Source organism: Dermochelys coriacea, chromosome 2, assembly GCF_009764565.3.
Source record: "Dermochelys coriacea isolate rDerCor1 chromosome 2, rDerCor1.pri.v4, whole genome shotgun sequence".
NCBI classification, from domain to species: domain Eukaryota; kingdom Metazoa; phylum Chordata; order Testudines; family Dermochelyidae; genus Dermochelys; species Dermochelys coriacea.
The window spans coordinates 72,464,478-72,480,610 of record NC_050069.1 but is presented as its reverse complement, the minus strand read 5'-3'; the positions used below and the strand labels follow the sequence as shown (position 1 = coordinate 72,480,610).

Genomic DNA, 16,133 nt, shown 5'->3' with positions numbered 1-16,133 from the left:
AACACATTCTCGAGTTAGGAATAAAGTGGACTTGTGTAGAGTCATAGAATCATAGAATATTAGGATTGGAAGGGACCTCAGGAGGTCATCTAGTCCAACCCCCTGCTCAAAACAGGACCAATTACCAACTAAATCATCCCAGCAAGGGCTTTGTTAAGCCTGACCTTAAAAACCTCTAAAGATGGAGATTCTACCACCTCCCTAGATAACCCATTCCAGTGCTTCACCACCCCCCTAGTGAAAAAGTTTTCCTAATATCCAACCTAAACCTCCCCCATTGCAACTTGAGATCATTACTCCTCATTCTGACATCTGCTACCACTGAGAACAGTCTAGATCCATCCTCTCTGGAACCCCCTTTCAGGTAGTTGAAAGCAGCTATCAAATCCCCCCTCATTCTTCTCTTCTGCAGACTAAATAATCCCAGTTCCCTCAGCCTCTCCTCATATGTCATAAGTCTCTCCTCATAAGTCATTATCAGTTTTTGCCTTGGTTGAAATTTTACCCCTGTACAGAAAAGGGATAGCATAAGTCCTATGTACCATTTCTATTCCACTTCCATCCCATTTTCAGGGCTTAATGTGTAACTTGTGGTAGCTTTCTGCACAGTGATGGATTTCACCCTTTGTGTCTCCAGGTGTGATGCATGAGATTTTGGTGAACGTTTCCAAGAATTTGTTAATTGGATCCAGGGTTCAGTTTCACCACTGCTACAGTTTATTGTAGCAAACATAGCAAGATTTTGCCACAGTCTAAAATTTTGTGAATTTTAGACTGAATTTTCCTAAATTTTGCCACACTTTGTGTCAGATAGGACTGGAATGAAATGTTCCACCAGTTTCACTAGCTGTGGAAATATCCTTTATCTTAGGTTTAACAGTAGGATACACCTGTGTATGTCTAAGAATAACTTGCACATTTCTTGGATGTACCAAGCACCATCTTGTTCTCCCTTTTGGCTGATAAATCCTTGCTGCTGCACTTACTTAAGTTCAGGGTCTTCTTTTTCTTCCTTGGTAGGAGTAACTTTGACACCACCTTTCCTGGCACGAGGGCAACCAGACAAGCTGAAAGAAGTACACAAGAGAAAAACAATTTTGTTCTGCTGACACTTTACATGATTTCCCACAGCTTCACTCCCAAAACAACTGAATGATTCTTACCTTCTGTGTGAAGCATAATTTCCAGTCACATGACCAGAGCCATCACAACCAGGTGTGGGACACCTAATAGAATGTACAGAGCAAAAGAGATGACTTTAAAAAGGAACAGACAAATTTGTCTTCAGTGGAAGAAACAGCAGTGGAGCTTTTGCTGAACAAACCACAACTAGCTCTTGCTGATATTTTTTTCTAGTAGGCAAACAGCTTTCATGTTTCCGTCTATATATATTTTTAATAGGTAACTTGAAATATATTGTATACCATAGCACTGTGGATTTGCAAGGTATATGTTAATGTTTTCATAGCAAAATATTTATTTTCTTAGGAAGGAGCAACTGTGGAAAAACAAACATGTAGCCTTTTATTTGTTGATTTCTTGGTGAAATAACAGTTATGTGGTTATTTGATGTCAGACTTACAATGACCGGAACATTTTCAATATAATCTCCATTTTATAGAAGGGGAAATTGAGGCTGAGAAGTTATGTCACTAAAGGTCACATCAGAGCCAGGAAAAGAAAATCAACATCATAGCCAGGAAAAGAACTCAGGAGTTTCTGTTTTTTAGCTCTGTACAAAGAAAGGAGACTATGTCTGTTTTACATAGGATATGACTGGGTATTTTATTTGGCAAGTGGGTCTTGATTCCCTTTTAGAGTTCAGGGGCTTTTTTGTGGGCAGCAAACAGAAGCCTTCAAATTTGAAAGTTTAGTAACAAAATATTTCAGCATCCTAATGGAAGGAAATAAACCTGTGACTTACTGTTATGACCATACTTTCTCACTGGTACTCAGATTGAATAGACATGTTGGCTGTGCCAATGCATATGGGTCTGATCTAAAGTCTATGGAAGTCAATGAGAGCCTTTTCATTGACTACAATGGGCTTTGGATCAGGCACTTGCTGGTTGAGTGACGGATATTATGGTTCATAATTAATCTTGTACATATTTGAAGGGATTTTCTCTTTTGCCGTAAGTGTTCCTTTTAAAAATTCAGAAGGAAGAAACACACCTAGGCGTACAAAGCAGCACTAACAGCACAAGGAAAACATTTACCTTCAGATGCTGTGCCAGGCATTTGTGCATTTTTGTACATTTTTGAGTACTAAAGCTAAGCCTTCCCAAGGGCCTTTGAACACTATATTTTTTTCCAGAGTATCAGAATTACAGAAATTCTGTGCCAAGTAACCTTGTACTGATCCACTATGGAAATTCACATTGTTCAATAACCCTCTACACGTCTCAACGTCTTACCTATGGTGGAAGCATTGTGGTTGGGTGATCTAAGTACAGGCATACTACACTACTGTATTAAACACCTAAATATACAGTTGTAAACTCTCTTTTAAAGGTATAGTTGCACCTTTTAGAAGTGTATTATTCTATTTTTTTACTGCATCAATATTTAAGCCACGATAGTTGGGGGATCAAGTGGGTTTAAAAAATGATAAAGAACTAACTTATATTGACAGGTTTCAGAGTAGCAGCCATGTTAGTCTGTATTCGCAAAAAGAAAAGGAGTACTTGTGGCACCTTAGAGACTAACAAATTTATTTGAGCATAAGCTTTCATGAGCTGCAGTGAGCTGTAGCTCACAATAGCTTATGCTCAAATAAATTTGTTAGTCTCTAAGGCGCCACAAGTAGTCCTTTTTTAACTTATATTGGTAATTAATCACGGGAAAAACTGATCGAGGCACATAGTGGATTTTCCAGCACTTGAACTTTATAAAATAAGACTGGCTGTTTTTCTAAAAGGTATGCTATAGCTCAAACAGAAATTATAGGCTTGATGCAGAAATTATTTGATGAAAGTCCACGGCTGTGTTATGTGCGAAGTCAAGCTACATGATCATAATGGTTCCTTCTGGCCTTAAAATTTGTGAACTTCTATCATCTCAGGCACCAGGTTAGGTATTCTCTACTAGTCCTTTTCTGCAGTACTCTATGTATCAGTAAGCCTCTAATTTTAAATGTCTTCAATCTGACTAAAGTGACCACTTTTAAAATCTGTCCTTCATCGCAAATTGTAGATTTGCTGAAAATCAGAAAAGGTATCTTGCTGGCTTAGTGAGTCAAAATAGAAGGCAAAAGTTTAACTTGATTCTTGTGAATTAAATGTGAACATTATTGTTAAAATATATGCATCTGTTCTTTTTGATGCCATATATATCTGTATAACTATGTGAAATAAAACTAGGAGGATGGTCACTGGGGGATTGATCCTATAAATACTTGTTCATCTAATGATCTATCTACATTGCAATCAGCATTTGCAATGTAGACACACCATGAGGTTTTTTACTCAAGTAGTCTCTGTGAACTAAAAGGAAATACTGATGTGAGTATATCTACACAGTTGTGAAAGTGTTTTCAGGGTCTGCGTTTAGGGTTTATTTTCTCCTTCCTTCTTCCTGGTTTTTTTTCTAGACAACCCTGTAGAAAAATAGACCTTTTTTACAATGGGGTTTTATTTAAAATTGGATAGAGCCAAATTAGTTTTTGGTCAAACCTGAAGCTGGATGATCTATGTGTAGCAAATAATTTTACTGGACCCTTTTTCTCTTTTCAAATGGTCTGTGAACAAATTTTGAGTTTTACTATTTTGCTGGTTATTTGAAATTCGATGCTGCACACTTCATGCAACCTATTGCTGCTTCTGGGCTGTTCATGAATTTTGATTATATCTTCCACTCATTATTCACAGTATGTGGTTGGTAACTCAGGTCACATGTTGTTGCTTCTCTTTCCTTATTACGCAACTGAAACTTTATAAGCTTTAGTTAAACAGTATCTATGTGGGTATGCAAATGTCACTGTTCACATGTGGCTATGTGGGTTTGCATGCAGATCAGCTATTTTATTTCATTTGTGTGAACTCGGGTCTGAGTTCATGGAAAGCAAGTAAAAGCACTGAATCAGTGACTGGTTTAGAAATTGGCACCATTTTCACAAATCTTTGTTCTGTCACTCTTTCCACAGCTTTATACAAACCAAACTAAAACCAAATGTTGCAGAGGTGAGTTCAGCAGACCCCAAAGCTGAAATGTCAGCAATTCAGTAATGTCTATGCTCTGAGAACAGCTTTCACCTCTTGCCCACATAGCTGGCCTTTTCCTGCAGCCTTTACTCTGTCTCTAGAGAGCAGGCTTTCCTTGGCTAGATTCAAACAACATATTTTTTACAATGCAGGGCAGCACCTGAATGTCATGACTGGAAGCTGACAAACTTTATAGCTAAATCCTGAACTAAAACATTGGATTTGGCCACCTGTACTTGAAATGGCATTAAGGCAGTGTAAACGTACCATCATCAGAACTTACTTTCCTCTATTTGGACTGAGGACGACTCTAAATATGGGCAGGGTTTACAGGCCCACAGACCCCCACTATGTTCTATGGCAGGACCCCATTTACTGATGCAAAGAGAAAAGAGGGCTGGCAAACCTGTCAAAAGCTACATCTACACTACAAGCAGGGGAATCAGACCCCTAGCTTGCAGTGTAGCTGTAGCTAAAAAGCACCAACCATCCTTTTATTTCACTCCCTTCTGTTGACAAAAGCCATCCATTAACTAGGTGATTGGCTGCCAATCCCTCTCCTGACTCCCATGGCCAGCTGTGCAGATTACTGAAGTCTGCTTAAGGCCCTGTACATCTGCCTATCTACTGGGGCCTGCAAAACCCTTTTTTGTCATTTCATGTTGAGAAATATGCAACACTGATTCATATGATTTGATGGCTGCCTCAGTGACATTAAGCTGAGGGTATCTATCTAGTGCTGGAGGATGAAGACAGAAGATTTGCAGGCTTGGCTTGTTTTGGTTTTCAAATGTCTGAATACTTATCCTAACCTCTTTGATCTAGAAATCAGACTGGGTATTTTGTGAGATCAGATTCTTTGTAAGACTTTAGTTCTTCCTGGCTCCAGCTGGTTCAGAAATATCATCAGAACAGCCTCTCTTTCAACGTTTGGAGTATCTGCTCTAAGTTCGGGCTAGTGTATGGATATGAAGAGGTGCAAAACATGCAAAACAAAGAAAAGAGAGTCCAACTTTTCGTAAAGGCTTTGGTTTCAATTTGTTTTCATGTTTGGGACAAGGGGTTGAACTGGCCTTTATTTTACAAAGATCAATTCTCTCACCTATTCAATAGCTGTGTTTGTTTGGGAAACATGCCAATATGAGATGAACAGCAATCGCTTTTTTTTCCCTGTTGTAATTACTTACTTAAGCTCCTGAGAGTTGGCAGCCATAAGGGATTTTAATGTCTTGTCAGCTAATGGGCACCCGGAAACACTAAGGAAAAGAGATGTGAAACATATTTTCTTCCATACGTTAAAACAGAACATGATTTTTCTAGAAAAGCATTAATTATTTATTATGGAATAGAAACAGGCCCCCTGCCCAAAACTTGCTGTTGGCAAACGAAAGCTAGACAATGCAGGGTAGTCAATCTTTAGATAGGAGCAGGTTACTTGCTCAGACATAGGTTCTGTCTCATCCCAAAGCAGATATGCATGGAGCTGCTTCGAGTACAAAGAGCTTTCCCACTCTTTTATGTTGCCAGCATAAAGAGCTGTAGTCCATATTGTTGGGGAAAGGCAAGGACTGCTTCCTCCCTACACACAAAGGGAACAGCAGGACATGGGACCATTGTCCCAACCCAAAGAGGAAACAGGGGACACCCCACAAAAAGCATTTGCAAATTTGAGAACTTCAAAGCCACATGTACTATAGTTTGTGGAAACCTACTTTTAAATCTGTATTCATGCCAGTAGTGTTTGCACACTTATCCACTTAAAGACGCACAAACAGTACCATATGACTTATCTAACCAATCTCAGCTAAACCATACAGCTTGCATAACAAATGATCACAGTGAACTGTTTGTAATCAGCTAAAAAAAACTTGTGAGATTTACCACAAGAAAAAACAAAGGCTGAGTTTGTTGGGTACATTAATTTGCTGAAAATTATTTGCCCAATAGTGTTACATATACAGAAGCTGACTGTACATAAAGCAGCTCTACTTCCTGTTATGAGTTTCTGTCATTTCTCACCTCCGGTGTGATGCATAGTTTCCTGTTACATGACCACTGCCATCACATCCTGGAGTTGGGCAGCTGTGTAAGAAAGTGCAGTTGGAGTTAAAAGTGTTTCCAAATTATGTAAATACAGGTCACCCTTCACTGCTAAACAACAACCTACCACATACCAACTTCAAACCAACTACCTTTGACATTATCTAAAATCATTGTTATCATCATGACAGTACCACTCTCGATCTAAGCATGTGAGTTAGAACACAGTACAGTTGTGTAAAGTTTCATAACCCATGTGAATCAAAACAATTTTACGTATCTCTGGGCTGAAACCACCATATGTTTTGCATAGATTTTGCAGTTACCACAGATCATGGTGCAGTCTGGCTAGTTTCATTACTGCCAGCTATTTTTGATGACAATTCATAGATTTTAAGGTCAGAAAGTACCATTATGAACATCTAAGTCTGACTTCCAGCATAACAATAGGCCACAGAACTTTTGCCAGCAATGCCTGCATCATGCCCATAACTTCTGGCTGAGCATCTTGAGTTCAATTCTTGCTGTTGGCCCTAGTAAGGGGATTGTAAATTATAAGATTAATGTAAAGTTACTGTAAGTGGCAAAGCACTAAAAAATTGCTCCAAAGGAGTAAAATAAGTCTGACTTAGGCCATGTCTACACTACAAAATGATGTCGACCTCACTTACATTGGCATACAGCCATCTTCTTTATTAAATTGCTTGTGTCAGCGGTGCACATCCTCACCACGAATGCTTGTATCTATTGCACTGTCGGTGTGGGGCATTATGGGAGGGCTCCTGGAGTCCAGAAACAGTCAATGTAAGCAACACAGTGTCTACACTGACACTGCATCAACCTAATCACATTGACCGTGACTCTACGCAGCTTGGGGAGATGGTGTTACTACATCAGCATAGAGAGGCACCTATGTCATTAGGAGACAAATTTATGTGAAGACACTTCCACAGTGAAGTTGATGCAAGGCAGCTTACGTTGACCTAACCGTGTGGTGTAGACCAGGCCTTACTCATTGAGGCCTGATTCTCATTCACACTTAAGTCCCTATATACTGCTCTAGCAGTGTAAAGCAGAATGGACAGGAGCAGGGATGAATTATGTGTATGTATGTTTTAAGGCTCTTTATGCTGTTGGAATGGTATAAAGGGTTCTTTATATACCTGAAAATCAGGCTTTGAGGGGCTTATTCATTGTTGCTCTCTGAACCCTTTATATTGATTCAATCAGGGTCTCAAACCAGCCAGATGTGCTCTGTCAGAGCTCTCCAGTGTAGAGGAGTCCCCAAAAGGCACAATCAGTTTAGCTGGCTCTACATCACCTCTTGCAGGATGGGTATGGCCAGGGTGTTTCTATGACCTGGCTATTCCAGTTGCTGGAATGGCCATTGGGGATATTGGAAATCATCCTCTGTGTACAGATATAATTTTTTTCAAGGGCCTATGTCATTATAACAACTTCCTCATGATGGAGCCACTTGTACTGACTTGCTCAGTATGTTCTGGTCTCAGTGGCACACAGCAAATATTGTCTGCCCCCAATATTGCCTATGGATTCTTCATCCAATGTATTAAAAATGTTTCTTGTTTAATTGTCTGGACAGGTGCATTTTAGCTATGTGTGCAATGTGTGCACTGCATAATGTTTAAAATTGGGTGCAATTCTTGTAAGTAATCTTATAATATGGTGAAGAAAGGACACCCAGTTATTACAAAAAGAAGGAAAATGTTTGTATCAACATCTGGAAATCAGCCCAAATCAGAAAGTAATAAACATCACAAAAGAAAAGATATTAATGTTTTTAATAAATTCACAACCGTTTTTTGTTGTAGTTTTAAAAGAGGCAGAATAAACTCAAGCCTGAGGCCATTTAGGTCATGAACTGCAATTGCAGATACAATATGGTGAGCAGCCAATATGCAGATTGCACCCACCAGAGGTGAAAGACTCACTCTACAGAGTTTTCCCCTAGGAAACGTAATTTCCAGAGACAGAGATTGAGTCTTACGGACTCAGTGCCACTGAGTCTGCAAAGCAAATAGCAGGACAAGGGTTGATGTCATGGAGTTCAGCTGTGAATGAGTCTGCAGTGATGTGCTATGGACTATCATCAGTAAGTGGTGCAGACTGCTTTTGTCTTGAGGCGCCTATCAGGGTTGCGAGATAGAGAGGAAAACAGAAATGAAATATGTATACTGAGTCCCAGGTGAATATTAAATTAGAGACGGAGCGGTCTATGGATGTCAAAAAATGTTTTAGATGTTGACTATGTTTTGATGTGAATCCAAAGATTTTTCAAGGAACATGGCCAGGATTTTAAGACACGATTAGTGGTCTTGTATGTCCAACAAGAGACAGTTGAAAAGGGGCTAATTTTCAGAAGGTGGGTAATCAGCTTTTTCTGAAAACAAGGCCCCTCTAGGGATTTTCAAACTGGGCACCTAAAATCACTAGTTATTTCTGAAAATCTTGGCCTGTGCATGCAAACTGGCTATGGGCATTACACATGTAAACAGACTGGTGAATAACATGATCTTCATTCAATCGTTTTAAATAATCTGCCTGTTTGGAAGTTCTCAGATCTAATTCTTCTCAAAGTGAGTTATTAAATAACTTTCTTAATCAGCACATACTCCGCTTTGTTTGCACATACTGCCACTTGAGGGAAATCTGTATAAGCCACAGTTGGTTTTGGTTTTTATTATTTAAAAAAGGTAGGTGCCAAGTGACTCTGCTGTGTTATTCTGTATTTTTCCACAACTGTGTTGCTTTATCAGATAACAAAATGGCCTAGTCTCTGTTAATGCTCAAAAGCTGCTTCATTTTCCTATTTTAAATCTATGTTTTTTAAAAGGAAATGAGACATATTATAGTTCAGATTGTGCAAGTAAGGGAACAGTCTGTTTATACTGTAAACACCTTGAAGAAGAACTGTTTCTTCATCTATGTTCAGTATAGTGCAGATCCTGCTGTTACCGCATAACAAATACTGGCAACAAGGACATGCAGAAAGGAAATGACTCTGAGGCAGACACCCCACATTCATTTGTGGGTCCAGCTCTAGGACACAGGCCATTTTCCAAAAAAATGACGGAGACTGTGGGCCTGATTCTCCACTCACACAAGTTTTACACTGGTGTAACTTCACGGCCTTCATTGGAGCTTCTACTGAGTTACACCAGTGTAAGCGAGAAGAGAATCACGCTCTGCATATTGGGGATCTGAGTAAAGAAGACAGTTAATTATTATGTAATATAAAAGGCAGAGAATAGTTTTTTCTATTTTGAGCAATGGCCTTAAAACACTTTGTTCATTCATCAAGCACATTATGTTGTTCACAATCTGGAATACATGGAATGTACCTGGGGACAATGCTGCTCAACGGATTTTTTTTACAGTCAGTGTTACTTGTCTTACATTCAGCACCAGCATTTAACAAGTCTGAATTCCTGTTATTTATTGTAAAGGAACAGCTGAGGTTTCTTTTAAGAATGATCCTTTAATCTATAGCATCTTGAATTTATCCTCAGTCTGTATTATTCTCATATAAAGGAATTTCAGACTCTTGATTTAGTCCTTGAACTAAACCCATCTGAAGCTGTTTACCTCCCTACCTTCCTGCTTGAGAACTCTGGGATCATCTGGTAATATGCACACATAATGTAACATATGGATATGGATGCTGATTTTCCATTATCTTATAGAAGGGCAGCATGCATCTTAGAACTATACTCATGGTGACATCTACCTGCCATTCTGACATGGACATCATGGTGCAGTATGTGCGGTAAGCTCCGTCTTTAGCTATTAATCTTTTCTGAGTTTGCACATGATTCTCTGCAGATAGGCAGGACTGAGTCCTTAGTGACTTGTTTGTCTTTATGGTCCGTATTTTTTATCAGCTCTGCTTTTTTTTAAATCCTAGAGCTATGCCCTGGATTCCTACACAAAATCACTGCAGGGGATCTCCATGGAGGATGGACGGGGATAAAATTCGTTTTCCAGAACAGTAAGAGGAGTCTCAGAACAGCCACTCTGCAACCATTACCACAATCCACATGTGTAGTAGTGGCTGCTGCCATTTTATTACCTCTGTGCACAAGAGGTGGGGTTAGACAGTAAATCTATATAGTCATGAATCCTCCATCCAGGCCGATAGTCCTCTCCTGACTTGCCTTAACTATAAACCACACTGCTGCCCAGCCCAAGAGAGCCACAATGGAACACTCTTGTGTAGGAAGCAGTGGGTACAGAATTCCCCTGTATTGATCCTCCAAAGCACTTGACTCACAGACGTTCTGCTGTGCTTAGTGTCTGTAGTCTCCACAGATGAGGAGAAAGGAAAACATGACATTTTTGTGACTCACGTGATGAGTTCCTTCTTGAGATCTCTTGGATGGAGCTTGGGTTTTGGGCTCGGTATGGAGACATCTCCTGGATACTTTTTTTCCTCCAGGTTTTCTGGGGAGCTCAATGGATCTTTCTGAAATATCAGATAAGAATGTCACAAAGGGTTTTCTCTCTTCCCTGTCTTTCTTATATTCAACCAATCTTTTGTTTGTGTGTGTGTGTGTGTGTGTGTGGGGGGGGAACCTCTTGAAGAACCTACAGGCAAAATTATCTAAGCTTTCAGCAATGATGGAGATATGGTAAAAGATTAATGCACCATATTTTCAGACATTGAGGGATAGATATTTTACCATCTGCAATGATTTATTTGTAAAATAATTCCTAGAGGTCTGGAAGCCACACAAGGTCTTGAAGCTGTATCCTGGGTAAACAGGGTTTATATTTGGAAAATGATAATGCTAATGAAATAAAAATCCATAGGGAAAAGAAGGGGAAAATACAGCCTTTGGCCAGAAAGTTATTGAATATTTTTAGTTACAGAACCTATAGTTTTGCAAGGGGGGATTACTCTGGTTTTCTTCTGCAAGTAAATCACTGTGCTACTGTATGCTGTACAAATAAATATGATTTGTACCATAAACAAATAAATCATTAAGCTGCAGTCTAGGAGATGTAAATTCAAACTCCCTAAGAGTGTGGCATGAGGTGATGTTTTAATCTTATCCACATACTAGATTCTTGTTACGAAAAAAATCACAAATGCTCTTTGCAATTTTCTTGCAGAACCATAGGAATTGGTCTTCAGTTCTAACCTGGCTTGTTCATTTGTAGATAAAAATTTAAATGTTACCATCTGTTGTTTTGCTGTTTAGTAGATATTATGGAGACATAGTAGTCACTCCATTGAAAAGACATTTTGGAAACCTGAAATACTGAATATTACAGTTTCACTTTCTGAAGACTTATCCTTTTAGAATGTCATTGCTTCAAAATGGCTTGGTCTAGAAAGTTCAAGATTGTTTTGTCCTCACTGAGGACTAGTGGCTTTGAAATTTTTTGGAAGGTTAAGTGGTTCATTTTGGAAAGATTCATTGTGAATATGTGAACCTTTGAGAAGTCTCCAGAGTCCCTGGAAGAACTATAATGCCTGTAGGATTCCCTGCTGGGATTCATGACAGTTTATAAACTCCACTGGAGCAAGGAGACACAGAATAGGCTTTGCAGAAAAGGCTTAATAGGACCAGAGATTGCTGCCTACGGTTGGGACAAGAAGCACTTTGGTCCTGCAAAGCTCCCAGACCTAGTACTGTAGGTGCTTCTGGCCTTGTACAGTTTACAAGCTCTCCAGGACCAGGCCTGGGGAATTGCGGTACTTAGAGGATCTCCAGGACTGGAGAGAACCACAGGGATAGGGACTTCTGTTGAGCTGATAAGCACAGAGTGAAGAGAGCAGCAGAAATTGAATGTGAATGTGGACTGTAAATGGAGCTTCTGCGGGGGTGCTGGAACAACTTGTATAATGGGGGTGCTGAGAGCCATTGAACCAAACTGTAAACCCTGTAATTAATGGAAACCACTTCAAACCAGGTGGTGCGGTTGCACCTCAGCACCTCTATTCCAGCACCTATGAGCTTCTGCCTAGTGAGGGTGTTGCTTCTGATAAAGCTACCATATGCTCACCAGTTCTGGCAGATCACCTATGCCAGTCTGTAGCTGGTTCCTGTACATCATTTCCTTCTGCTTTCAGGTGTTGGCTATCTATTGCCTACTATAACACATATAAACCTCGTCATGTTATTGATACATCAATTACTGCTAATTTTTGCAACTGCATTTGTGAGGTTAGATTGTTTGAGAATCATCTCATATGCTACTATAACTAACATAGAGAGTACAAATATTTTTCTTCATTTTTTTTTCTACACATTTTTTTCATGGTAATTATTAATACTTTTAAATGCCCGAAATTCAACTTAAATTTTAGGCTTTAGGGATTTTGTTTTTAAAGGAAAATTTCAGATAAAGACAACCTTAAATGATCCAAAAGGTGTAATTATCTATTACTTTACTTTACTTTAATTTTAATTAACATAATATAAATGTGTATTCATTTAAAACATTATTAAAAAGTAAATATAAAAACCTAAACCTGTGAAAGTAAACAGAATTTTGAGTTAATGTTAAAAAGCAACATTTGAAAATCAGGAAATTTAAAAAACGTTGTTCAAAAGCCTACATATCAGAATTTTGCCATTGATTTCAAAGGGGTCAGAATTTCTCTCATCAACTTGATCTCTGCCCTTTACTCTGACCATCCTTCCGTATGTACTTTTCAAGTGCTAACTGTTAACCCCCATTATCAGAGAGGAAGCTCAGCACTGTAACTGCCTATGAAGAGCAAATCCATCATTAATCAGAAACTAGAGACTGGTACCTCCCTGCACCATGGGCCAGAGACCACAAATAACCTCACAAGCAGGCTTAATGTCCCCATTTACCTACTCCAGATTCTTTTGATATCCTCTATGTGAGTCAGCCACTAGAGGGCTGCCTTTTATGTGTGTTTTATGTTGCCCTCTAGTGACTGACTCACATAGAGGATAAGGGACCTGTTAATGCTTCCATCAAAGGGATTTGTTTGTGTGTGTGTATGTGAGAGAGAGAGAGTGATCGAGAGATACACCCAATAAGTGTTTCTTGTGTGCAGCACATACATTCATTAGATAGGGTTGCTTGCAAGTTACAGAGGGCCCCACTGAGCTGCTTGGGACCCTAAGCAATTACCTAGTCCACTTATGCCTAGTGCTGGCTCTGGTTTGAATGTTTTGACTTTCAAACATTTGGCTTTTTAAATGTTAACTGTGAATTCCCTGCATTGCAATAATCTAATAATACTCTTTTATATTAGGAGCTACTTTCTTGCAATCTTATTTCCACTGTAAATAAACTTTTTGTCTGAGATTCTTTGCAAAAGACAGACGTTTTAAAGGGAAGCACAGAGCATGAAAAAGGTGCTAATTAAGATTAAGGGGATAATAAAGAATCTGTCTTTTTCCTGTTGATATTCTCTAGTATATTTCTGAAGAAGGACAGAGACAAACATTTAAACCAATAATTTCCCTAATAGTTTGGGCGATATTGTTATTATTCAAGCAGCATGAAATCCTGGGGGCTGGGGAAGTTAAAAATCGCAGTAGTAACTAGAAGGGAGGCAAAGGGGCCATGCAGAAAGACACTGAAGTTCCTTGCATGCCAGGGGAGGCTAGAGGAGGCAAACTGGGCTATGTTCATGGCCAGCTGGTCCCGGACCATGCATATCCACTGGTAATAAACACATGTATGAGCTGTCCATTGGCCCCTGAGTAGCTAGTCCTTCCCATGCCCTGCATTAGCAGCTGCAAGCTACTACTGCAAGTTGGAGCAGAGAATTCTTTCCTTGGCTTCACAAATGTAGGGCTGAGCATGTAGCCCCCAGTACCTGGGCTGTGCACTCCTCTGTTGGATTTCATATTTACTGTGTGACATAAATCCTTTATAGGATGGATCAAAGAAACTCCCCCCCCCCACCATCCACCCTTTTTTTCACTTATGGTAAAAGAGAATGGGTGGATACTTATCTCAGCAAATTAAGTGCAAAGTACAATTTCCAGACAGCGGAGTTCGAATGAAATGTTGTTAGAATTCTAAAGCATATTAGATTAAAAAAAATCAGAACCAGGAGTCCATTTTCTACAAAGAGTGTGTATGTGTGTGTATTCACGCGCAGGCACAAAAGAAAGCAAGCGAGCAATGAAATTCCATTAATGTGCAGATGGAAGTTTATATTGATTTCAGCAAAGACCAGAACATAATGGTAACATGAATAACAGATAATAGCATCTGGCACTTTTAAACATTTTTAAGCCCTGAAATCTTTGGAGAACTGACAGTTGAACTAAACTGACAGCTCTGGTTATTTCTCGGTGCTTTCCTTTTTAGAGAGATGTTGAGCTTTTTCCAAATTCAGAATTTTTTTTTTAGGGGGCATCTGGACAGGCTATTTCACTAAGAGAGAGAGAGACAATATTTTCTGGAAATTACCACCAAAATTAAGCAACTGTTGTGCATATGAACCAGATAACAATGAATTAGAAATAGATATTATCATTCATTTGCCTTGCATGGGGATAACTGCCAGGCTTCTACTTGCAAAACAGAGCCATTGGCCCTGAGACCGCTGGACATGTCAATGTTCTCTGGGAGCAGAAGTGCTCAGAGCAGAGGTCTTGGGCCAGATCCCTGATTAGGACAAATTGCAGACAATTGCAGGGGTGCAAAGATGGCTTTATGCTCAACTTTGTGGCCTCCTCAGTGATGTCACTGATGCTGATGATGCTGTGCCTGGGGCCAGTCCCCACACCACAATTGGCCAAAACTGCAGTAGGGGAACAGCGTGGCATAGGGGTGTTCTATCCGTGCCCTCTTTCCTCTAGCTATAATCCCTTTTCTATGATACACTGGGAGCAGGGAGGAAGAGTGGCATGAGAGCTCTTTGCCAGGTCTGCAATACCAGTGGATTCCCTGGCAGCAGGATAATTTTCTCAAGGCTGGATATACCTGCTGGCAGTGCAGCACAAAGGGGCCATATTGCAGGGAAGAATCTGGTTCTCTTACTCACTACATAATTTAAGCCACTCTCCAGCCACTGTCTGTCTTTTCTCAATAAAAATTGTTATCCCAGATGCTTAACCCTGGGTTACAGATCAGCATCAGCATAGTGGGGATCACAGAACTTAGCTCTCCTGGACACAAAAGCTACCATACGACCACCTAAAACTGGCAGCCTGTCTTGTGGAGTCTCGTCATGGCAACTGCCTGCACCCATCTTGAGAGTTTTCTATTCATGTGACTGATACCCTTTTTCTTCCAGGCATTTTGAAATACTAGAGGTGAATCTCCATCCTCAGCTCTAGGTGGAGCTATCCTTGTTAAATACGTTACTTTATTAAAGTTCACCAATCATGATAATTCAGAAAAAACCCCACCACTTCTATAATAGCTACAATGCTAAAGTGCTACTATTCTACTTCATACAAATACAAATGGGATGGCCATATATTTGACCCTGAACTAAAACTCCAGATCTGAACTATGGGGAACTTTGGGCCTGGAACAGAACTCTGCAAATCAGGCCCATCTCTGTCCATTACCAAGATTTCATTCAGTTAACTGTCTATGCATATTCTTCACCATGATAACAAATCCAGCCAAACCTTCTCTGCACCCTATTCTGGCAGTGAAGTTCAAGAGAAACTTGACAGCCAAAAAAAGAAATAAGAAAACCAAAGGACACTATGCTGCCATCAGTCAATAAAAAAAAATACATGAAAGGGGCAAAACAAAGACACATAAAGCAAGAAAATCATCAGCACTGGTCACGACAGCTACCATATGACCACCTAACACCTGGCAGCCTGTCTTGTGGAGTCTCATCATGGCATCTGCCTATACCCATCATGAGAGTTAGTTTTGGGTGATTTATTTAAGTGGGGCTGTTTATTT

At 39.7% G+C, this 16,133-nt stretch overlaps 1 protein-coding gene across 1 annotated transcript in view; it reads right to left on the bottom strand.

Annotated features, from left to right (window-relative positions):
- The window catches only part of ST18 (ST18 C2H2C-type zinc finger transcription factor), a 203,988-nt gene that overhangs the window by 14,438 nt on the left and 173,417 nt on the right, over positions 1 to 16,133 (bottom strand). The window contains 5 exon segments of the mRNA XM_038390512.2: positions 987 to 1,067; positions 1,164 to 1,226; positions 5,390 to 5,458; positions 6,222 to 6,284; positions 10,610 to 10,721. Of these exon segments, the coding sequence (XP_038246440.1) occupies positions 987 to 1,067; positions 1,164 to 1,226; positions 5,390 to 5,458; positions 6,222 to 6,284; positions 10,610 to 10,721 (388 nt within the window).